The following is a 26,064-nucleotide window of genomic DNA, read 5'->3' on the forward strand; positions in this document are numbered from 1 at the left end:
TCATGGTCTCTTACATGTATATATTCCAAGTATGTATAGATATTAGTATAGTATCCTATTTAGAATATTGGAGGATTTCCAGTTAAAGTTTCCTTGAAAGTTGAGGACACCTGTAGATCACACGCAAAGGGTGACACAAAGTCTAAGGTAAAAAACAAATATAATTTTTGCATTTTGCTGGGTCATACTAGTGTGATGTAATACCTAGGACCGTTTTCCTTTGTGTGACTACTCAATTTTCATACTACCAAAAGGAGATTTACCAGTTAGATTGTTTCTGGTATTTTTTTCGGGTCTGATTAGAATGATATAACACTTGGGAAAGAATATACACCCCAGCAGCCCAGCACTGGAGCACAGGATGGCAAACACCTCCACGGCCACCATGTACTTCCCCCGTGTGCTCAGGTACGCCGGAATAAAGGAGATCCACACACTGACAAACACCAGCATACTGAAGGTGATCAGCTTGGCCTCGTTGAAGTTTCCGGGGAGATTCCTTGAGAGAAAGGCCACAATAAAGCTGACTGTGGCCAGGAGGCCCATGTATCCCAGCATGCAATAGAAGAAGATGGCCTCTCCTTCATTACATTCAAAGATTATCTTCTCATTGTAAGACTTCATGTTCAGTTCTGGAAATGGAGGTGAGATTACTAACCATATTAAACAAACAATCACTTGTGACAGAGAACACAAAAGCACTACACAATACAGTGCCCTGGCTCCCAGCCATTTCCTGATAGAACTGTTGGGCTGTGTTGCTTTGAATGCAATGACAACACAGAACGTTTTTGCAAGAATGGAAGAAATACTGATGGAGAACACTACCCCGAAGACAGTCTGTCGTAACATACAGGTGAGCATCCTGGGACGGCCGATAAATATGAAGGAAGAGAGGAAACAGGACATGAGGGAAATGAGAAGAAGGTAGCTGAGATCACGGTTGTTGGCTTTCACTATGGCAGTGTCTCGATATTTGATGAAGATGCACAGGACAGAAGCAGTGAGGACCGTGAAGAAGGTTGCTGTGATAGCGAGTGTTTGACCCAGGAGTTCTTGATACGACAGGTACTCGATCACTTTCGGAATGCACTGATTACGTTTTTCATTGGTCCATTGATGACTTGGGCACTTTAGGCATTGAAGAGTATCTAAAGCAGGAGGAAGGAAGGGAGATTTACTCACATGATCTGTTTACCAGTCACACAACCAGATCAGGAAAATTGGTCAATACATTATTAAATGGAAACACAATCGATATAGAAGTATTCAAAGATGTTTTCTTTTGGCCACTTATATTAACCAGTGCATTAATGTAACTATAAGCTGCAAGTGTGAAAAAAACAGCTTCTTAACCGCTTGCATGCTGCCACGATTCTGCGCCTGTGCGGCAAAATCGCGAGTGGGCGGGTTTATAATGGCCCCCAGCCATCATCAGCACATGAGCGCCGTAGTGCATGATGGATGGGGGACGTCATCAGCATGCAAGGGGTTAAAGTACGGGCATGAGCAGTATTTTCAACAGTTTTCCTTATGTTTGTTATGGCTAACCATTTAACCTGCATATCTATATCTATTTTACTCTATTAATTTTCTATCAATTATTACAATTCACTTTTGATCTCAGTATGTTTTGTACAATATAATATTTCCTTTCACTTTGTTTGCTGAGCCTAGAAATTGAGAGACTGATATTAGTGTGCACAGTATAAAAGTTAACCAATACAATGAAATATAAACAATTGGGTCAGATTCATCTAAAATACTTCTGCACATTTGTGAGTGGCAAATGAGTGGCTGTATCTTATTGGCCTGTGGGTTATATTCACTACCCAAGCCTTTGGCCAAGGAGCATGAGTCAGGCTACCAATGAAGCTCATGTGTAAACATTCTCCTGCTGGCTATACCCCAAAAAAAGAGCAAGAGGCAGATAGGTTGGCAGTTAGCATAAGACATGTAGGCAAATTCACCACAAATGTGATTCATTGTTGATGACCCCTACACTCTGGGTTACTTTCTGCTCTGGAGCTGTTGAACTGTGGGACCATATCATTAGCTTTTTTATTTAAAAACGTTTTTATTTTATCAATAAAAGAGTTCAAAATAATACAAAACAGTGCTTTAGTAAGTACCATACAAAAGCAGCTAGAGAGAGAGTACATCAAGATACTTGAAAGGTGGAGAAATTTGACTTTAATGATTATTTGTAAGTTAATTAACTGGAGGGAAGAGCAAGGAGAGAGAGAAGAAGAGAAAAGGCGAGGAGAGAAGACAAGAAGAGAAGAGGAAAGAAGAGAAGAGAAGAGAAGAAAAGGGAAGAGAAGGGAAGAGAAGAGAAGAGAAGAGAAGAGAAGAGAAGAGAAGAGAAGAGAAGAGAAGAGAAGAGAAGAGAAGAGAAGAGAAGAGAAGAGGAGACCAGAGGACAGGGGAGGGAATCATCATATAGTATATTTAGGGAGGGTTAACTCTTTGCAAGTAAAGATTGCGTTTGTACCATAGTAGGCAAGATGACTTGGTGTTAAAAGTAATGTAGGTATGATATTACTTAGAACTTAGTGACAAGGTATACACCTGCACGCGAGCTGCGCTCCTCATATGAGGGCCTACTACAGGTTCTCAGGGTCAAAAGAGCCCGTATGGGCGGACGCTCATTCCGTTATCTGGCAGCGAAAAGCTGGAATTCCCTCCCTCTCCATCTCCGTCTGGATCCATCCGAATCCAGCTTCCGCAAGAACCTAAAAACACACCTGCTCTCCAGATAAAGGATCACTGGTCTCCACCTCGCATAGAGTTCTTCAGTTGCAGCGCGGGGACACGCTTTGGCGTAACCAAGCGCTCTACAAGCTACCCTTATTATTATTATTATTATCTGTACTTCTGATAAAATGCACCCATGACCACTATGTGTGGGATGAGATATTTTTTTTATATTTCTTTTTATTGAAGAAAAACAAAGCAAGGCATTTACAGGATATACGATTACAGTGACTCAACGAGGGTAGAGCATCATATCGTCCAACATCACAATAAACATTACATTGACGGGGGAAGGGGGGAGGAGAAAGGAGCAGAAAAATCTTACAAAAGTATCAATAATAGTAAGGGGTCAGGGGGAAAGCAAACCATCAGGGACCACAGGCTCAGGTGAAGCACATATATCTCCTCTATATCGGTTCCAAGGGCCCCAAATCTTATGCCATTTCTGGGGGCGACCCCGAGGTAAGTACACAGTTTTCTCTCTGAACATGCACCAATCCATGTTTTCTACCCATACATCAAGTGTAGGAGGCCTTTGGGACCCCCACAGCTGTGCAATGTTCCTTTTAGCTACCATGGCCCCTAGAGTCACCCACTGAGTCTGTGCCACATTATGATCAGTGGGCTCCCAAACATTTAACAAGCAACGTCTGGGCTCCGGTAAGAGAGCCACGCCCGTGACCTCCTGCATCGTTTCATGTACCCTTCTCCAATAATCTAATAACTCCCGACATTCCCAGATGATATGGAGGAACGTCCCCAGCTTACCACAACCCAGACGACACAGACCCGCCTCAGAAAAGCCCATACGTACCAGACGGGGACCCGTGGCGTATATCCTATGTAATATTTTGAGCTGGACTAATCTCAATCGTGCTGGAATCGCCACCTCCTTTGGTGAGGAGACCGCCAATTGCCAGTCCTCATCATCAAGCTCAAGGCCGTCACGGGTCCATTGTTCACGCAGCCGCAATAGAAGGCCCACCCTTTGATTAATCAGTTTCTTGTACACTAGGGAAATAGTACTGTCGGGCATATGGCTGTCCAAAATACCATCCTCTAAGGGGGTCGACTCCGGTATCGCCTCCCCTTCCGGGAAGACAGACGTCAGCGCATGCCAAATCTGAACGTAACAAAAGTACTCCGTCTCGCCCAATTCAAACTCGGCCTGCAGGTCCACAAACGATTTCACCTGTCCCTTCACCCACAGGTCTCCCACTTTGGAAATGCCAATAAGATCCCATGTGTCAAACCCCTTAGTGTTCCACAGTTTGCCGAACTTGTCAGAGCCAAAAAGCGGGGTAGCCAAAGTCAGACGGTCCTTCCACCCTAACGAATTAGTGGCGTTGCGCCAGATCCGCACAGCCGTCTTGGTTGGCCCTGTCAAAGCTTTCATCACCGATCCAGAGTACAAAGCTCTATAATAATTTCCGCCAGGAAGTAACTACCTATCCATGGCAAAACCAGGGTTTAACTCAGGGCCGTACATACCATGATTGATAGCACTCAACTGTGAAGCCCAGTAATATCTCTTAATATCAGGAAGAGCAATACCTCCGTCATACCACAAGAGTGTTAGTTTGGCCAGCGCAATACGCGGTCTTCCATCCCACAACAGCTTACGCTGTAGCTCCTCCACAGAACGAAAGTAACTAGCTGGGACGATATCAAATGTGTTTTTAAGGGCATAAAGAAAACGAGGGAGTGACATCATTTTAAAAAGGGCTGCACGCCCAAGCATTGACAATGGAAGTTTCCGCCAGCTCGCAACATCTTGCTTTAGCCGAGTCAAAGGAGGGAGAAGGTTTCTCTCGTATCGAACCACCGGATCCATTGAAATATAAATTCCGAGATATCGGAACCCATCCCGTGCTATCTGGATAGGACAGTTATGTGGTGGGGTCGGTATCTCGCCACTAAGAACATATAAATAGGATTTCACCCAGTTAATGACCAAGCCTGAGTTTCTGCTGAAGGAGGTCAGAACATTACAGAGTAGTATTAGGGATTTCCTTGGGGAGGTCAAATACAGCAAGATGTTGTCTGCATATAATGAGATACGGTCCTCAAACTGCGGAGACTAGTTAATACCCTTCATCGAGGGCTCCCAGCGGATCCAAGCTGCGAGAGGCTCGAGGGCCAACACAAATAAGAGAGGTGACAGCCGGCAACCCTGGCGAGTACCCCGCCCGAGAAAAAAATGGCTCTGAGACGCGACCATTGACTACAATCTGGGCAAGAGGGTCTGAGTAGAGAAGACTCACCCAGCCAATGAAATCTGAACCGAAACCGAATTTAGCCAACACCACCCACAAATACGGCCATTCAACAGTATCGAATGCCATCGTGGCATCTAATGACGCCAAAATGGCCGGTTCACATAATGTCGAGGCCTTCGCGAGCACTCCGTGCAAACGCCTAAGGTTCAGCGCCGTATTCCTGTGTGGGATAAAGCCCGATTCATCTGGGTAAACCAGATCGCAAATAACCTTTATCAGTCTATTAGCCAACAACTTAGCGAGAATCTTAGGTTCAGCATTTAACAATGAGATCGGCCGATACGAGGCACACCTATTACTAGGTTTTCCCTCCTTGTGAATCACTACTATCGAAGCCGATCTCTGTTCACGAGGGAGGAGACCACGATCTCGGGACTCCAAAAACATATCTCTCAAATACGGAGCAATCCTATCCGGGCAAAGCTTATAGAGCTCAAATGGGAGACCATTGGGACCCATCGCCTTACCAGAATGCAGAGAACGCATTGCCAACGCCACCTCATCTGCAGTGATCTTACCATCCATAAGGTCTCTATCTGCCACAGACAGGCACGGGAGCGCAATATCTCGTAAATACCTCGATTTCCAGTACTACACGATTGGCTCTGTCTTTTCTGTCCAACCATGCAATCAATTTGCTCGCCTTATCCCCAACATTATAGAGACGCCCCTGTTGTTCTCGACTAAGGGCCTTCGCACCGTCCGTCACCAACGTTCTATAATCCAGCTGCTTCAAGCGCAGGACATGTAGTCTAGAGTGGGTAACTTCGTTTTCCAATTCCAATTCCAAATCAGCTATCTCCGTCTCTATACTCACCACACCCTCTTCCTTCTGTTTTTTAACACCAGCAATTAAAGAGAGAGCTTGACCTCTAATGACAGTATTGAAAGCCTCCCACAGCGATATAGAGGAAGAAACCGAACCCTAATTTTCGGAGAAATAAAGTTCCAATGCCTTAATCAGAGCACAACGAGTCTTGGGATTACGAAGATACCAAGGGTTAATAGGGGCCACCCTCCCCCCAGAGCCAGGCGCTAATTCAAATCGAAACCAGAGCGGGGAGTGGTCGGAAATACCCCGAGCCAAATGCCTGACCTCCGCAACATAGGATGCCTGTGCAGCCGGCACCAGTACATAGTCTATCCTGGAGGGACTACCATGGACGCCGGAAAGAAATGTATACTGCCGTTGAGTAGTATGACGCAATCTCCAACAGTTTACCAGGGCCATCGTACCAATGAAGTCAGGTAGCCAGCCCTGAGCTCCCCTTAGATCCCTAGGTGGGTACCTATCCAACACACCAGATACTACTGAATTAAAGTCACCCCCAGAATCAGAAACCCCCAGGAGATCGAGTAGAACTCGCCCCAGGTCGGCAAAGGTAGTAGACTGTAGGCCAGGAGGAACATAAACAGACACCAAGGAAAGTATGCGGCCCTCCCACCGTCCCGATATAGCCACATAGCGCCCTCTCTCATCAAGGATCATTGAATCCACTTCGAACGGAAGAGAATTCTTAAGGAGGATTCCAACCCCACGGGAACCGGATGAAAACCCAGCATGAGCAACCAAACGATACCCCTTTCTATTCATGGCGGGACATGTATTACCAACCAAGTGGGTTTCTTGTAGTAAAACCACGTCTGGGGAGTGTCGTTTCAGGAGTTGCAACACCACCCCGCGTTTAATCTTGTCCCCCAAACCATTAACATTCCAGCTCATCAACCTCAACCCCCTACCCCCATCATGAAACAGAAAGAAGACCCATCCCCCCTCCGAGTCCAGCACCTCAATAAAAATGTTTTGCAATATAGCGCCTTGCTGAAAAAGGAAACAAACAACCAACACCCCCCACCACCCCTTCCCAAACAACACGTTACAATACCCCCCACCCTGCACCCCTGCTTCCGACTATAGAGCCACCCCAACTCGCAGTGTGCCTGTCGCCCCCACATCTAAACTAAGCTACAAAAAGTAAGCTGAGGCGGAGGGAGACCCTACAGTAGCTCAGTAACCTCCCCATTCCAGCTGTATGAAACTGCACATAACAATTAGAACAACAACAATAGGATACCCTAGCGACCCCAGGAGTCAGATGAGCGAGACTTATTCCTGGTCTATATGTCCACTCTCCGCCCCACCAGATTGTCCCTCCAGATCTTGCCGGGCCGGCAACGTGTCCAACCAATCAGCCACCACTTCGAGCTTGTCGAAGAAATAGGTCCGTTCATCACGTTCGATCCTCAACTTGGATGGAAAAAGCATGGCATATTTGAGACCCATGTCCTGAAGCTGTCTCTTCACCCCCATGAAGCTGAGTCTCTGTCTTTGAACCGCTTGAGTGAAGTCCGGAAAAAAGCTGATAGATGAGTTCTCGAACTGCAAGGGCCCACCCGCACAAGAGGCCTGAAGAACAACGTCCCTGTCTCGAAAGTTAAAGATCGGCGCTATAATTGGCCTCGGCGGGGCGCCCACTTTCGGTCTTCTACCAGGGACTCTATGAGCTCGCTCCACGGTAAAAAATTTACTGAGGCCCTTGGGCCGTAGGTGGTTAGTGATAAGGTCTTCAACAAAGAGGTCAGCAGCTTGATCCTCCGCATTTTCCGGAACTCCGATTATAAGGACATTGTTCCTTCAGGCCCTCCCTTCAAAATCCTCCAGGCGACGGACAACTGTGTCATTCACGGCCCTCAGATTTCGGACTTCAGTCTGCAACTCCACGACGTCATCCGTTAGACTTGACGTTTTAATATCTAGCGATTTGACCTCGTTTGTTTTTGTAAGGTCCGTGCGAATCAAATTCACATCAATAGCCACTGTGTCCAATTTATGTGCTAGGGCCTCAATCTGCTGCCCGAAGGTTGACCTGACACCCTCGATTGCGCCCATAACATCCTGCAACGTTCGTTCAGTTGTCGAAGCAGAGGAATCCTTGGCCGCATCTTGGGACCTGCCCGGGCCACTGGGCGATCCTTTAACTTGGGTATATCTATCCATGACATTGGACTGAGTACATCCACCCCTTCTGTTGGTTCTCAACTTCTGTTTGTCCCCCTCCGGTTTGCTCGCCATTTCAGGACAGTCTCAAGTCTGGATAACGGGGAACTAGTCTCCGGGTTAACAGGTTATAGAGAAGGTCCGGAAAGTACAAGACGGCCCTCGGGCCACGCATACGAATTAGCCCGAAAGAAGGACGGCGAACCCCCTAGGCTAAAGTCAAATAAATCGTATATTTGTCCAATACGATTAAGCGCCAAGAGGGGTATGAGCCGCCGCCACAATGAGGCGTCTTCCGATTCCAAGACCAGTCCAAGTGCCAAAACTGAAAGTGAATGTGAGACTGGACCGGCCTCCTCCGCAAACTTGTGCCGATGTTGTTCAATTACACCTCAGGGACTCTGCCAACCCAAGCACCGGGCATCCAGGAGATGAGGGCCGCAAACTTCTGCATTTCACAACTTCGGCTTCCGGGGTCGGGACGCGGTTTTAAGCTTTCACCTCACATCAACAGCAAACAGGATAACTGGCAGGATATATGCGGGAGGGTTTTACAAGAGAATTGAGAGGGGCACTCAGTGAAGTCAATAATACAAAGAGTTCATAGATTTTGTCAGTCTTCTGCTCTTTCTTTAATGGGTTCTTTATTTTCTCTTTTTAAAATACACAGGCACAGCCAATGCGTTTCATTCCCTTTAGTGCCTTGGGAATTTCGTCAGGGCTGCAAAAGATTTTGACATGCATAAGCATTTTTTGTCTTGTGTTTAAATGGTCATGACAATAAAGTACATAACATACAAAATTAAGTTAAAATTGACTAGAGGATACACCAATAGACAAGATCATACTAAAAATTCAAGCCATATGGCATGTTTGTCAATTTAAAAAGCAAGTACACCCTCACCAGTACATTGCTTTTCACATTGCAAATCCAAATGGTGTAATTCGACATGAATTAATTCCACCGACATATGCCGATTGGGGGAAAGAAAGGCACCCGAAACAAGAAATTTGTGCAACCATGCAACGTGTAGTACTAGATAATAACCAGAGGTGAAATGTAAAGTAGAACCTAATTTGTCCAAAGTGAGAAATATAGAAGATCGCAGAGTGTGAGGTCAGATTGACCGAAATCGAGATATGAATGGAGCATCTGAGTATCGATTATTACACCCTTGTTGACTGAATGAACATAGGGGATAAGATGTGGTCCTATTTGTCACCTATATTCACCACGATATAAATCAAAAGTAAGCTCACCATAGAAATGGATCATTCAAATCCGATGGTCAACAATGTAGTCGCACCTTCAAAGTTGATGCTGTAAGAATACGGTCCGTCGGTAGACCCAGATATTCCTAATAGTAAGATATAATAGTATAACTTTATGAGTAGCGGTACAGCCATGAGTCATACAGGATCTTAATGCTGACCATAAACTTATTTCGATCTGAGGGCTATACTGCAGCCTTAGTCATGTGAGTCACAAAAAGGTTTAATAATAAAAAATGCTATTTTTCATTATTGCTCATGTAGAGCATCGTACGAAATAATCAAAAGATTATGTTACCTGGACAATATAGATGTAACGTTCCAGAAGATGTTTTCTGGTCATAATTCCACAAAACGGCCCCAACAGTACGTGAAGAGAAAAAACTAGAGTCTGTTCTGGCCCCCCTGTATTTGGAACACATTTAAAGCACATATATATATGCCATGTTATATCAGGCTCTTATAAGCTCATCGAAACCAAAAATCCCTCAATCAGAGAATTTAACTCAGAAATAAATATGCAATAGTCCTGGTAATATGGGTCTCAGTATAAAGCTCTCAATATAAGGTTCGCTTATCACTATTATCCTCCTCCCATTGGTGTGGCTAAGAACAATTCCGTCATTATTATCCTCCTCCCTCTGTTACGATAAACAATAATTTCTCCAAAAAATGATCAAAATAATACACAATTTACTCTTGATCATCAGATTATGATACCTTCGAGAGTCAGTGTAGCGAGGGGGACAGTGGCAAGTGCTGGTTGTTGGGTAACATCCAAACCGGTAGCCAAAGTTAGATCTTGAAAAGCGGGACCTAAAAACAAATATAGGTTCCGTTTTCACAATTATGCAAAAAACGTCCCCGAGATAAACGATCGTACTCGGTCCATGTCGTATGGCATACCTGTGATAGGGTATCCGCGGTCTCCAGCTCCTGCCCGTGGAATCCTGGAAGCAGTGTTCGCCGGTCCCCCGCCATTTTTAAAAGAAGAGAGCTGATCCTGGACTAGGTCACGTGGTTTCCCTCGGCGGTGCAGCCGAATCGGGACCGGTCCTATGGTGTCCCATATTTCTTTACAAAGCGCCCTCTTATTAGGTAGTGAATACCTGGCATAACCTACTCATATCATTGTAGGAGGGGGTAAAAGATAAGCGCTAATCATGTATGACATATCCAAAATTCAAAGGGGTACATTTCATCGTATATACGGCGATACAATCATAATTGTCCATAGACAACGATGAAAGTACTTCCCCGATTAAATATTGTGAATTCGGTATGTATGTATAGTTTAGAGAAACTGTTGTTTAGCACAATGGGAGTAGTTCTTATTAAAAGCTCGAATCATTGTGACCGAGCTGATTTTGAAGGTGGAAAGATATTCCATGGCAGTCTGAAGGGCCGTGGTGGCCATATTAGAAAAGGTTGATAATACACGGAAGATATTAAGCTCATGTTATGGAGTGGCTATATCCTTACCCCCCAAAGCAAAATTCGATTAATATTGATAAATCATGAAAAACCCAGTGTGGTTAAGAACATAAATGAAGAAATATAAATATAATCGAAGAGAATTTTTTTAAAAGGTCTGCATGCAGATATCAATGCATGAAGTTAGAAAGGAAACATTAGTTCGATACATTATGAATACCCATGTGCTAGATGTATGCTCCACATGTTCCAAAACAATTCAAATTGGAAGAACATTAAATGAACAAATTATTGACAATGAAAAGAATCATCAATCTCAATGAAAAAATGGGCATGCACAGGTCGAGTGTATATTTACAAAATATTCACAGTAAGAGCCAATGTGTTTCCAGATTAACCCTACACTTGTCCATTTTAAAATAGTGATTAGTCTGAAGGTGTATGCAGATTACACAGATCCTTACCACCCTTTGTAGTTCTTATTCTGATTTCAAGAAACACAGGTATATTGGGGGAAGGGAACGTGGCAAAAAAAGGGGTGGCATTAGTATCTCATTCAAGAAAATAATGAAGTTCTTTATCAGTGTTATGCCCCCTTCGTGTTGCCCGTAAGCGGCAAATCCACTTGGCTTCCCTCTGTCTTACTGCTAGTTCTCGGTCACCTCCTCTTTTATCCTGTGGCACATGGTCTATTCCATGAAACCAGAAATTGGTGTCCCCCGGATGTTTCTCATTGTAATGTGAGCTCACTGGATAGCGTTTATCTTTGCCCATAATTGCCCTTCTATGTTCTTGAATTCGCAATTTTAAAGGACGCACAGTACTTCCCACGTAAATGATATTACAGCTACATCCAAGTACATATATCACATGTGTGGTGTTACAATTTATAAAGCTGTTTATCTTCTAGTCCTTGGATGTGTTGTATGTAAAGTTAGTGATCTTATTAAGACCTGAATCACAGACAATACATGATCCACATGTGTAAAAGCCCAAAGGCTTAGGTGGGAACCATGATTCGCGTGGAGTTGTTACGTAAGTCTGGCATAGGTTATCCCTAAGGGATCTTCCCTTCCTGTAGGATATGAGTGGTCTCGCTGATATCAATTCTCGCAGACCAGGGGCATTTTTCAGAATATCCCAATGTTTTCTAAGCACATTGTGAACCTAGTTACTGTTGGAATTGTATTGGGTCGTGAAAGTGATGCTTCGATCCTTTCTAGTAGAGGTGTTGTGATGTTTAGTTAGTAACGTGCCTTCCCTGCTCAGATTTTTGGCTTTTTGGATCGCGACATCTACCACTTTCTGGTTGTAGCCCCTTTTCAGGAATCTGCTTTTGCAATGTCAAGATTTTGAACATAGGAATTCTCTTCACTGCAGTTTCTACGCAGCCTCACCATCTCACCGTAAGGTATATTGCTGATTATTTCAAAAGTCTTTATTCGATTGTAGAACATACAATCATAAAAGTGCAGTTCATGAATACACATTTTAAAAACAATTCCAAACAATACATTTCATGTGGCAAATGAAGGACACAGAATACAGTACAAAAAAAAGAAGGTACAGCGGGTGCTATGAGCATGAGCAATATAAGATTAAAAACATAAATTACTATATTAGTTAAAAAACACCTAAAATATTCACAGCATAATTATCCGTCCATACTTTTCCTGAAACAGATAGCTTTTTTAAAAAAGTTACAGACAAATAAGGTACAATCACAATTCAGTAGTTGTAGGTGATAAAGTGCGGGCTTAATTTATAAAAAGTTCAGTTTTTTGAGACAAGGTTTAAGGTATAATTTCCGTGGGATAGAGTAATAAGGGCAGATAAAAAGAAAGTGTGCCAGATCTTGAGGAGACTTACTGTCGCAGCCACAAGCTGGCAACACTTCTCCCCGTTGTGCCCCACTTGGTACCGCTAGTAGAAGATGATATAAATCAAAACGGAACCTTGTTAACAAAAACCGGTCATAACTAGTCATAGGCCATGACAGATAAGGCTCCATTTGGGGGCAGGTTTTGAGTAGTAAATGTTTCCTGACGCTGCCCTTCTGTATCTCAGCCTCTTCTTTGTCGGTACATCTTGCCAATAATATGGCGTTTTTTACTGAGACAACATCGGGTTTTGTGATTAGATTGGGGGCATGAAACAGGTCAAAACGGCCTATTGCCGACAGACAGTCCCTTATATATTTCACCCACGGAATTTTAAACCTACCATCTAGCGAAAAGACATCTTTCAACAAGGCATGTGTAAGCGGAATGTCGGTGTTGAGCCAACAATTCAGCCAGCACAAAACCGGGTTGACTGCTATTCTGTCGCTTAGATATGGAACCCCCAACTCCTCGTGTACGGAGTAAGTCCCGGTACCCCTTGGCAACCTCAATATCTTTTTCAGGACGTTGTTTTCTGCGACCTCTAGGTCTTTTATCCTACAATAGCCCCAGAGCTCGCTACCATAACAGGCGACAGCAACACTTTTTGCCTGGTAAAGTTTGAGTAATGCGGCCGTGGGGCAATTGCCAATTTTTTTACCAAAACCAAGAATGGCCGCATTTACCCTTGTTACTTCGCCCTTCTTTTTGGATATTGCGGGGCCCCACGTTAATTTGTGATCTAAAAGGACCCCAAGGTATGAAAAAGAGTTAGTTAAAGGGATTTTCTCCCCGTTTATACTAAAGGAGTCAGTTTTCCGGGAACCCTTTCCTGTTTTCATGACGTAGGATTTGGAGTTATTTATACTGAGGCCGCGTGACTCCATAAACTTAAAGAAGGAATTTAATAATTTTTGGAGACCGATTGCTGTCCTAGATATGAGTACTGCATCGTCTGCATAAAGAAGCACAGGCACCCCCTTGCGTTCAACTCGGGGGTAGTCTGCTTCTGTATTTAAGAGAAATTCCTCCAGTTCGTTTATGTACATGTTAAAGAGGAATGGGGCCAAAATACAGCCCTGTCGAACTCCCCGATTTATTCTGAATTCGTCCGTTACTTTAAGGTCTTGAGTGTAACGGACGTTAGCCCTAGTGTCCAAGTGCAAATCGGCTAGGAAGTTGACAAGATTCCTCTCCACACCCATGTTCAACAAAGAGGCCCATAATAAGCTTCTGTCCACACAATCAAAGGCGGACGACAAGTCCATAAATGCCATGTAGACAGAACCTTGTCTTGCCAGGGTATATTTACTTAAGATCAAATATAGGTTCAGACATTGCGTAATGGTCGAATGGCCAGGTCTGAACCCATATTGTATGGGGGACAAGATGCTATTGTCTTTTGCCCATGTAGATAGCCTATTAAGTATTACCCCCCCTACCACTTTAACTACTGAATTTATTAAAGATATCGGCCTGTAACATAGTGGACTGCTGCGATCACCCTTTTTAAAAACGGGGACTATGGTCGATAGGCCCCACGTTTTTGGGCACCCCGTTGTAGCAGCTGCATTTATTACTGCCGTAAGAACGGGAGCCCAAAAAGAGGTGCTAGATTTAAACAGGTCTGGTGGTAAACCATCCGGGCCCGGGGCCTTATTACTGGTTAGACCCTGAATCCCCCTTACAACCTCATTTACTGTAAAGCATAATGGGTTTACAGGTGATATTAAAAGGGCATTTTCTGCCCTATGCTCATTACTCTTAAAAATTGTGCTGAAATGAGACACCCACTCCCCTTCTGAGATGCTTGTACCTAAAACTGTGTCATTTGGATTATCAAACAATGGTTTGTTAATGATTTGCCAAAACTTGCTACTATTCCCCAACACTGTAGGATCAAGGAGGGATTCTATAGTGTTAGCCTTAATTTCCTTTTTTCTTATGGCTAATGCTTTCCTATAAGACACCCGAAGACTTTTTATCAGGTCTGGTTGTCTAGGTTTGGTTTTTAAAGCGTTCTTCAGATCTCTACTTGCCTTTGAGCAGTTGTGGTCAAACCATTTGACCTGCTTTCTACTTTGCCCCTTTATTGGTGCGGATAGCATATCACCAATTTTAGAAGCCATATCCGCAAACCCGGTCAAGATATTCAAGGGGGATGAATCAAGAGATGAACATGCTATCAGCTCCTCCTCGCATGCACTGTTTATGTTAGAATATAAACTGTCTTGATTTATCATTGTCCATTTGATACGGCGTCTGCCGTTTATACAACTCAGCGTACCACGATCAATACCGGACGGTCGTTTAGTGAACAAAAGCCCACCCATGCCAATAGATAGGGGGTTGTGATCACTGTATACACTGAGGAGAATGGTAAATTGCAGGACCCGTTGTACAAGATCTGAAGATAAAAGTATGTGGTCTATGAAGGATCCCTGGCCATGTCCTTTAAAAGTCGTAATATCAAAGATTTTAATATCGGGAACCATGGACATAGCTACTGTTAGGTTATTCCCGTTTACTAAGTCATTTAGGTTCTTACCACCCCTAGTATGAGAAAAGTGAAAGCCTTCAACACTATTACATCCCAAGGATCCCATTGGGGTGGTGCCTGGGTTACCGTAAGGGTGAACGTTGAAGTCACCTGCTATCAACAGGTTCCGGGATGTAGTGTGTGCATTTTTTCTCAATAGATCTTTTAACAATATAATATCACAGCCACCAGAACCACTAGCGTTATAGAAATTGACCAGGGTCAGGGTATTCTTGCCATTTTTTAAATCAAGCATCTGAATGTTTAAATTATCAGTATGATATACGCTGATGTTACAGAGCAATCCCAAGTTTATAAAGGTGGCCAATCCCCCCTTAGCTCTGCCCCTGGTCGAAGCAACCGCTGGAGTGGTAGGGCTGGGGGATGTGGCAGGGGGCTGTCTCGCAACTGCTGGTGCGCTGCCTCTGTTACTTTTGATACCTCCGCTGATTACGAGCAGTATTTTAACATCACTTTGGTCCTGCTGACCGCTAGCAGTGACCTTTACTATTTTTAACCCCCTACCTTTCTCCGCTGAATACAAGCGGGGTTGCTCTTCTCCCGGTGACACCGCCTCCCGCCTGGTGCCTGGCCGCCGGCTGTGGTCGCCCCGCCTAACGGGCTTCCCAGCGGCCGCCATCTTGTAACGGGTTGGCTCGAGCTAGAGCCTCGCCACACCCCCTCGCCATCCTCCTATTTTAACGGCCCCCATGTGTCAGCGCAGTGGACGAGCGCAGCGGGCGCGTCGTAGGCGCGCCGGAGTTGCGCCTGAGTTAAGCCCGTCTGCGCCCGTCCGCGGCCGGCCGGGGCTAGGGGCGCTCCACTCTGTCCCTCTTCTTACGTATACCCGCGCATCACTCGTTGCATGTCATAATCCTGCGCTTCCTCCACCTGGATCTGTTCCTAGGTTGGTCTCTTTAGGCCTGCTTACCACCCGCAGCTCTTTTCCCGAAATAACACGGCCATTTACCATCTCGAGGCCCCTGGTCTCCGACCCCAGACCTGGTCCTCATTTACTGACAAAACCCCCCCATCATTCCCTTTCAGTCTTTTATCTCAATACCCGGTCTCTGGTCAGTCACCAACTCGACATTTTCCATCTTCTGGAGTCAGAACAACCTGACATCCTATTTTTGACCGAGACCTGGTTAACTGACGACTCCGCCCCTGATATTTTGGCTGCCACCCCCCCCGGTTATCATATATTACAAGCTAATCGCGCCTCCGGCAAAGTCGGAGGGGGAGTTGCCGCCCTTTTTAAGCACCCGATCGCTTCTCCACAGTGCCCACTACCAGCATTCCCTCAGTAGACTGCCTGGTAATCCGGCTGGAACTGCCAGGATCCTCCCTTATATGTGCTCTGACCTACCGTCCTCCCTCATCCATGCCTAACTTTCCTGCTCAGTTTGGGGACCTCATCGCCCAGCTCTCCATTAATAATTCTAACATATTAGTCTTAGGCGATTTTAATTACTGGCCCTCGGACCCCCACGAATCTCCCAGTTCATTAGCTTTTACGGACCTCATGTCAGGTCTGAATTGCATTCAGCATATTTCCTCGCCTACGCACTCAAAAGGGCACATCCTAGACCAGGTGTGGCCATCTGGCTTGGACATTTCAGCTCCCCTTATTCTGCCATGCCTGTGGTCAGACCATTCTTTAATTACATTTACGCTAGGGATTCCCTGCCCCACCGTTAAGCCTCAAGAGATGAACTTCCTGGCCCGCAATTGGAATAGGTCTGACTCAAATACTTTCCATTCTATTCTTGGCTCCTCTGCTCCTTTTACTTCTGATCCACCTGTCTCTATTGATACCCAGTCACTAGACCTTAATCGCTGGCTCACCTCCGCCGCTGACGCAGTAGCTCCGCTAAAATTAGTTAGAGCCAGACGTGGCCACGATGCTCAAAGGTGGTTCACCGAGGACCTGAGAGCCCTTAAATTAGGCCTCCGCCAAGCAGAACGACGCTGGCGTCGAGGTTATTCCCCTGAGAATAAGGAGGTATTCTCCTCTTTACTGAAAAAGTACAAAATCGCCATAGCTTTTGCTAAATCCTCCTATTTTTCCACCAAAATTATGGATTCTACAAATAAGTCGAAGGACATATTTGCCATTGTGGAGGAACTATCTAACCCAGCCAGACTTACACCAGGGCCACTTCCCTCCCAAATTCTGTGCGATTCCCTGAATGTTTTTTTTATTGAAAAAATAGCTAAAATTAAATCTAGTATTGCTGCCCAAACTTTACCTGTTCATTCCCTAACCCCTGAGCTCTCTAAATACTCCAACTCTCACACTCTTACTGCTATTCCCCCCATTCCGATGACTACTTTTCTTTCGCTTCTGCACAAAATTTCTTCTGGTTCTCCTCGTGATTGCTGCCCCCCTTTGGTCCTTCGAGCAGCTTTCATCTCCTGTCCTGAGCCCCCTCTGGCCCTCATTAATAGCTCTTTGGTCACTGGGGCTGTCCCCTGCTCTTTCAAACAAGCTGAGGTGGTTGCCATTTTAAAATAACCTTCAGCAGACCCCTCCATCCTGAGCAACTACCGCCCTATATCCCTTCTCCCCTTCCTCAGCAAAGTTCTGGAATCACACGTGACTTCCACACTTAGTTCCTTCATCGAGGACTCGTGTGTCCTGGATTCTAAGCAGGCAGGGTTTAGACCTGCGCACTCAACGGAGGCAGTCATTCTCTCCGTGATGGATGAATTGCGCAGAGGGGCTGATGTTAACATCCGACAAGCCCTGGTCCTTCTGGATTTATCGGCCGCCTTCGACACGGTCGACCATGGGATCCTGGTCGACCGTGTCGAGGAGGCCGGCATCCGAGGGACCGCCCTTGACTGGGTTCAGTCCTTTTTGACGGGACGACAACAAGCTGTCAGGCTGTCTCAGTTCTCCGCCACTCAGGTTGAGCTGTCCTGTGGTGTTCCTCAGGGCTCTTCATTATCCCCTCTTCTTTTTAATTTGTATTTGGCCCCGTTACTCCGTGCTCTCCGCGGGTTGAACGTTATTGCGTTCAACTACGCGGATGATATCCAATTGATTTTTAATATTGACTCTTCTGAGGATTCCATCTCTATTTTTCAAAATACACTTTGCCTCATCAGTGACTGGATGAGCTCAAATCATCTGAAGCTCAACCCCGACAAGACTGAACTAATTCTTGTCGGGGGAGCCTCCAACCCATGGCAACCGTCCATCTGGCCTGCCAGTCTTGGAAGCCCTCCTTCTCCAGTCCACTCTGCCAAAAGTCTGGGTGTCATTATCAGCAATGATCTTTCAATGACCCCCCAGATCAGCGCAGTGGTGTCCGCCAGCCACTTCCAACTCAGGAAACTCCGGAAAATATCCCGCCTTCTTACCACCGAAGCGCTCACGTTAGCACTCTTGGCGTTAGTGATCAGTCGACTCGACTATGCCAACGTGCTACACGTCGGTATTCCTGAGTACCAACAGAGAAGACTCCAGCTGATACAAAATCAGGCTGCTCGCCTGATTTTTCACCAGCCCAGAGATCAGCACGTTCGCCCACTCTTAAAGAGCCTTCTTTGGCTGCCGGTTTCTGCCCGCTGCCAATTCAAGTTAGGCTGCACCATTTATAAGTCTCTCTCTGGTTCAGGTCCTTCTTTTATCTCCTCTCTCCTTCACTCTTATACTCCGTCCCGTACCTTACGCTCATCCCAAATGGCCCTGCTATCCATCCCTAGGTTCAAGAGGAAAAAACATGGGGGCCTGAGGTTCTCTCTTTTGGCCCCATCCTTCTGGAACTCTCTTCCTCTTTCTCTTAGACTAGCACCCTCATACTCTGGCTTTAGATCTCTTCTTAAAACTTTCCTCTTTACTATCTCGTATCCTTAGATTCTGCTTCCTTTCTATTTATTTTCACCACGCCCCAGCACAGCGCCAAGAAACCTAATGGTGTTAGCCGCGCTTAACAAATTCTTTTCAAATCAAAATCAAGTGGTGAAGCTTAAGTACCCTTCTATGTGGACATTTCTGTCCTCCAACCACGTCTCTTGAAGGCATACAATGGAAAAAATTTTAACAAATGATAACCATACTAGGTCACATAACTTGTCGGCCAAGCCAGCTATATTCCATGAAATTAAATTCACACAATCGGCTAATGCTGGACATATAAGACTTTCACTGATAGATGGTACAGGAGTTGGGGTTAGTGTTTCAAAATGTGTGATCCCGTATCCACAGTGCTTACTGCAGCCGATACTAATGGCTCTCGAGTCGAAGCATAAACCTCATACAAGACAGAAGAGTTGGTATCTATGGGTGAAGGGGCCAAGGGTACAAATGATGTGCTAGGAAGATCGTCATGGCAGTTTGTCGTGCATATATCCTTAATAACATCACTTACAGGAATACCATTATTAAACACAATAGCAGTTAAGAGTGGTGGAGACACCACGTTGAACCCAGAAGGCATTGTAAATAATACAGCGGGTGAGCCACCATTCATATCAGCATATGTTGCAACAGTATGTGTTTCTGTTTCATCTCGGGGGACAATCTCACCATCCCAAACTCCCTCTACATACTTTAAACATCAATCGCATTCCTCAAGACCGCTAAAGGCCTCACATCTATTATAAAGCTCTAGAGGAGTAAATGGCATCAAATGTGACATGCTACCCTTTGCATCTATTTTGTGGGTTAATGGTATCGTATTCCACCCCTGCATTGCAGATGGCGGAGCTAGATAGGGCATATATGCTGGGTTCAGTGCGGACTCCAAAGTTAGTGACTGGGGGGTAAAATAGGTGCTGTTAATTGGGTTTTGTAGGGGAAGTACAACAGATCTGGGGTAAAAGTACGTCAAAGGACGTGGTACAATACAACTATTCTCATTGGCAAATGGCCAATTCAGTATATGTTGTACTGCTTTTATATCCCTAAAGTTTATGACCACGATGTCTCCCCCTATATCCTTTGCTCTGCCCCCCAGCCAGGGCATGCGCCGGACATGAACTATTTCGCCATTTACCTGATTGGGTTTGGGTCTGTACAGCGAAAGCCAGTGCGTTATTTTGTTTTTTAATTGGAAAAATCCCTCTCTTTTTCCTTTCATCAGCTCTGGGACCCCGGTAAGTACAACCACATACGGCAACGCTTCTGGTGGAAGTTCCATAGGTGGTATCCTGGTTTGTTCACCTCTCCCCTGGTTGGTCACATTCCCGGCGGATCTAGAGTGTCTATCCGGAAGGGAGCAAGGATCTCTAGTCAGGGCATTAACTCTAGTGGTAGCATTACTGTCTATGACTGCAACAGTTGATCTTCCCTGAGCTAATAATGAGTCTATTGGCAGAGATTTATTTGGGTTATTGCCGTCAGGTATTATCGTGACCGCATGTGGCCGGTGGGGGGCAGCGGGAGTTGCTGCAGCCGCCTGGCTATTGACGTTTAGGGGTACTGAAGGTGTAGGGACGACGACATTTTTATTGGGAGGGTGCGTTATTGTGATAACTTTTTGTTGTTGCACTTTTGTGGGCCCTTCTGACTGGACAAAGTTCCCTAGCTTGGTCAGGTCCTCCTCTATTTTACCCAACCTTGACTCCAACCCTTTAAATCTTTCAGCCATTGCAAGTGTATAAGTGCGTACAATCAACTCGATATTGTCCAAAAGAGACTTAAAGGAGGCTGGTTGTAAGTCTTTTTCCATTTGAGCGAGGACGATATCTGGTTCTGTGGTTGATTGAGATAAAGTTATTGGGAGCGGAGAAACGGCCACTATTGCTTGTTGAGCGACGGGACCTCCCAAAGACGTAATAACGTCAATCTTCGCTTTATTGCCAAACTCTGTGTGGCTTAGTTTGGACTTATTTGCTGATGTTGTTTTCCGTCTCCTTTTAGGTGGTGGGGGCCCAATTATTTTAAAAGACAGTGGCCGCAAACATTTTCCTCTCACAACTTTGCCGGATCTAATTGTAGGTGAAATCAAGTTCTTGGGGGTGTTATTAGGGACATTCGCCACAGGTAATGAGTCTTGTTGACTTGGGATAGGTGACACTGCTGGAGCTAAACAGTCTTGAAGGAGCAAGGGCACGCTGGCTGTTAGCGTTGAGTTGTCTGCTGAGCTGATAGTCAGATCATCATCCCATGTAACGGACATTATGGGTTCCGAGAAGGTTCTGTTTTTTATGCGTTCTATTGAACGACGGCGATCTGCCCTCCTCTCTGCTAACAGCAACTCCTTGTTACCCTCAGGGGCTAGTTTCAAGAAATAATTGTCCAGAGTACGGTTTAACATGCCCGCATTTTTATCAGCTCCCACTAAGACAGGACTAGTAGCAGCAGTTGCCATCGTTAAGTTAGATAGTAAAAACGGGAACTATTAGGAAGAGGAGCGCAACTTACGGGGATCAGGAACCAGGGTCTCAGGCCCAGCCCAGCCTCCTCAGGCCGATGAGGGCCGTAGAGGGCCCGCCCTTTGCCCGGGCTTTGCCCGGCGTCCCGCCTGCGTCCCGCAGAGCGTGCTCTCTCTCGATGTTGTAGGAAGGGCGGCGTGGGGCGGGGCACGCAGGGGGGCGCTGACCGGATGTAACGTGGTCAAGCAGGGACTCCTGGGATAGTGAGTCCCTGCCGCGCTACCCCTGCAGCCTCCGCAGATGTTGTATTCACAAACCAGCAGGCGAGGGCAAACAGCGTCGGTGGGTTCAAGGGTCACACGGAGCGAAGCGGCTCCCGCGCAGCGGGAGCGGCGAGCCGTGTACAGACAGCAAACACAGCAACCAGGCAAAGTAAGTGGGCAAACAGGCTCCCAAGGCGTCGTCCCAAATGCTGCTAACAGGGTCACAGTGATGAATGCCCAGACTCTCCTTTTACTCGTTTGCCGGCGGGGGCGGGGCACGCAGGGGGGCGCTGACCGGATGTAAAGTGGTCAAGCAGGGACTCCTGGGATAGTGAGTCCCTGCCGCGCTACCCCTGCAGCCTCCGCAGATGTTGTATTCACAAACCAGCAGGCGAGGGCAAACAGCGTCGGTGGGTTCAAGGGTCACACGGAGGGAAGCGGCTCCCGCGCAGCGGGAGCGGCGAGCCGTGTACAGACAGCAAACACAGCAACCAGGCAAAGTAAGTGGGCAAACAGGCTCCCAAGGCGTCGTCCCAAATGCTGCTAACAGGGTCACAGTGATGAATGCCCAGACTCTCCTTTTACTCGTTTGCCGGCGGGGGCGGGGCACGCAGGGGGGCGCTGACCGGATGTAACGTGGTCAAGCAGGGACTCCTGGGATAGTGAGTCCCTGCCGCGCTACCCCTGCAGCCTCCGCAGATGTTGTATTCACAAACCAGCAGGCGAGGGCAAACAGCGTCGGTGGGTTCAAGGGTCACACGGAGCGAAGCGGCTCACGCGCAGCGGGAGCGGCGAGCCGTGTACAGACAGCAAACACAGCAACCAGGCAAAGTAAGTGGGCAAACAGGCTCCCAAGGCGTCGTCCCAAATGCTGCTAACAGGGTCACAGTGATGAATGCCCAGACTCTCCTTTTACTCGTTTGCCGGCGGGGGCGGGGCATGCAGGGGGGCGCTGACCGGATGTAACGTGGTCAAGCAGGGACTCCTGGGATAGTGAGTCCCTGCCGCGCTACCCCTGCAGCCTCCGCAGATGTTGTATTCACAAACCAGCAGGCGAGGGCAAACAGCGTCGGTGGGTTCAAGGGTCACACGGAGCGAAGCGGCTCCCGCGCAGCGGGAGCGGCGAGCCGTGTACAGACAGCAAACACAGCAACCAGGCAAAGTAAGTGGGCAAACAGGCTCCCAAGGCGTCGTCCCAAATGCTGCTAACAGGGTCACAGTGATGAATGCCCAGACTCTCCTTTTACTCGTTTGCCGGCGGGGGCGGGGCACGCAGGGGGGCGCTGACCGGATGTAACGTGGTCAAGCAGGGACTCCTGGGATAGTGAGTCCCTGCCGCGCTACCCCTGCAGCCTCCGCAGATGTTGTATTCACAAACCAGCAGGCGAGGGCAAACAGCGTCGGTGGGTTCAAGGGTCACACGGAGCGAAGCGGCTCCCGCGCAGCGGGAGCGGCGAGCCGTGTACAGACAGCAAACACAGCAACCAGGCAAAGTAAGTGGGCAAACAGGCTCCCAAGGCGTCGTCCCAAATGCTGCTAACAGGGTCACCTGCTGATTACTGAATGTGGGTGAGCACTATCTGCGTGCAGTGCCACGGGTCTGGTGATACCAGACAGAGTCATGTAAAAAGTAATTGTTACTAAGGATTATGTCAGTCATGTCTAGTAGCATGTTGTTAAAATCATGTTTGTCAGCTGGTTCCCTGTCCAGGAAGGAATGTAATGCCTCTATGCCACCATCCCTATGTATACAAGTATATAAACTCTCTACGTCAAATGTGACGAAGGAGAGTTCATCAGATCATTGATAGTCATTTAGTTTGACCAGTATGTCCTTGCTGTCCCTTATGTATGAGGGGAGAGCCACCACATATTTCTGTAGATGCAAGTCTACAAATTCAGAGATTTTTTCGGTCGGGGACCCAATTCCAGAGATGATTGGGCGTCCTGGTGGGAAGCCCCCCCTTATGAATTTTAGGCAGGATGTATATGCAGGGGTAAAATGTAAATGTAAATGTATGAAACTTAAATTCATCCTCTGATAAAAGGCCTGTCTCTCTCCATTCCATCAGTTTGGCTGTGATCTTACAAGTGACCTCATTGGTTGGATTGCTGGAGATGCGTCTGTAACAGCTGGTGTCACTGAGTTGACGGTTGATTTCAGTCATATATTCCACAAGGTTCATAACCACAACATTACCGCCCTTATCTGCCTCTTTGATGACAATAGTTTTGTCAGCCTTGAGTCTTTCAAGGGCTTGTCGTTGTTTGGCGGTAATGTTGTGGTTAGAAATAGTGGAGACTCTTCCTGTATCTTCCAATTTGTATAGATCCATTGATACCCTTTCATAAAAGGTATCAATGCTCGGATGATAATTGAAGGTAGGTATGAAAGTGGACTTTCGTTTTAGGTGACTATCCATACTATAGTCTTGTTCTATATCCAACTCCCTGAGCATGGTGGTCATATTCTGTTCTTGTTCCCCATCCAAATTATACAATAACAGGGTGGTGCGAATATTAGCCACCGAATGTGCAACTTGTGGATTTGTCCCCCTTTGTGGGGATTCTTTTGGTGTTTGGCGTGAGAAAAAATCCTTTCGTTTCAAGAGTCTGGTGAATTTAAAAAGGTCAATGTGAACATTAGTCATATCGCCATTTTGAGCAGGACAGAAACTGAGACCTTTACTCAAAACAGCCAGTTCATCTTCATCTAGAACTTTATTTGATAGATTGACAACTTTTAAATCAGTAGTACATTCTGAAACAACAATTTCCTGGTTAGTGGTAGGCAAATGCGTTATTTCTGTTTCGTTCCCGTTTCTACTTTGCCTACTGCTCCCTTCTCTGTACCTGCCCTTTGACCCTCCTTGTTTTGGTGGTACTCTTAGGGGTTGGGGTTGGTCCTTCTTTTGTTGTAGACGACTGCTTGTGCGTATTTTGGCCAGCTCCTTCTGGAAAGAAGAGGCTCCCTCTCCTAAAGGGATATCAGTTACAGAGTTGGACCTAATGCTGTTTACAGATGCTGTGGAGGCACCACTCTCAGATAGTGCATCTTCGCTTGTCCCTCTTTCCTCACGTAGCCTCTTTCTTTCCTCTACCCCTTGAATCTGGTCAAATTTCTTAGCGAACCTATATATGCGTCCATCTCTATAGTCCCTGTCGTCTCTCCTTATCTTTTTTAGTTTCTTGTCTTTTAAGTAAATTTGATGTTCATCCATAACTTTCTTTAAGATGGCAAAGTTTTTTTCAATAAGATCTTTGGGTTCTAACCCATTTATTTCTATTGTCAGGGCGTCAATTTCAGCCATTAGTTTTTCACCCTTTTCTTGGGCATGACGAATCAATATTTTCATCATGACCTGTGAGGCATGTTCTAAGTTACCTTCCCACTCGTTGAGTAGATCCTCCCCTAGATCTTCAAATGTTGGGAATAAAAGGATTTTCAGTCCCCTAGGAACTTTTTTGTTGGATAGATATTGAGTGAGGGTAGCCCCATCCCACCAGCGTGATAATTCTAATTTCTTCAAACGCTCAAGTTTGAGGAATAGGGTCTTTAAGCTGGGTTTGCTAGGTTCACCTAAGTATTGTGGTTCATTAGGTCTATTGGATCCAAACAGGTTGAGGGCCATTTCCTCCCTCCCATCTCCAAAGTTAGGCATCCTAGTCATGCAATGTTATGAATAAAGAAGAGTGCAAAACAGTCAATTCCTAGGAATTATACAAAAAACCAAAGCACACAGCAGCAGACCAAGGTTTAGCACATCAACGTCTTTTGTTTCCAAATTTCTAATGGTGCAACCACTCTCACCATCCGCCGCCAAGGATGTCCGTCAGAAATAGTTTTATAAGAGAATTGAGAGGTGCACTCAGTGAAGTCAATAATACAAAGAGTTCATAGATGTTGTCAGTCTTCTGTTCTTTCTTTAATGGGTTCTTTATTTTCTCTTTTTAAAATACACAGGCACAGCCAACGCGTTTCATTCCCTTTAGTGCCTTGGGAATTTCGTCAGGGCTGCAAAAGATGTTGACATGCATAAGCATTTTTTGCCTTGTGTTTAAATGGTCATGACAATATAGTACATAACATACAAAATTAAGTTAAAATTGATTAGAGGATACACCAATAGACAAGATCATACTAAAAATTCAAGCCATATGACATGTTTGTCAATTTAAAAAGCAAGTACACCCTCACCAGTACATTGCTTTTCACATTACAAATCCAAATGGTGTAATTCGACATGAATTAATTCCTCCGATATATGCCGATTGGGGGAAAGAAAGGCACCCGAAACAAGAAATTTGTGCAACC

At 45.9% G+C, this 26,064-nt stretch overlaps 1 protein-coding gene across 1 annotated transcript in view; it reads right to left on the reverse strand.

Moving 5' to 3' along the window:
• Window positions 1-228: 228 nt before the first annotated feature.
• The window catches only part of LOC144774114 (extracellular calcium-sensing receptor-like), a 101,242-nt gene continuing 75,406 nt past the window's right edge, over window positions 229-26,064 (reverse strand). Inside the window, exon 6 of the mRNA XM_078659139.1 lies at window positions 229-1,151. Within this exon, the coding sequence (XP_078515265.1) occupies window positions 229-1,151 (923 nt within the window). The remainder of the gene's footprint in view (window positions 1,152-26,064) is intronic.

Source organism: Lissotriton helveticus, chromosome 8 (genome assembly GCF_964261635.1).
Source record: "Lissotriton helveticus chromosome 8, aLisHel1.1, whole genome shotgun sequence".
NCBI classification, from domain to species: Eukaryota; Metazoa; Chordata; class Amphibia; order Caudata; family Salamandridae; genus Lissotriton; species Lissotriton helveticus.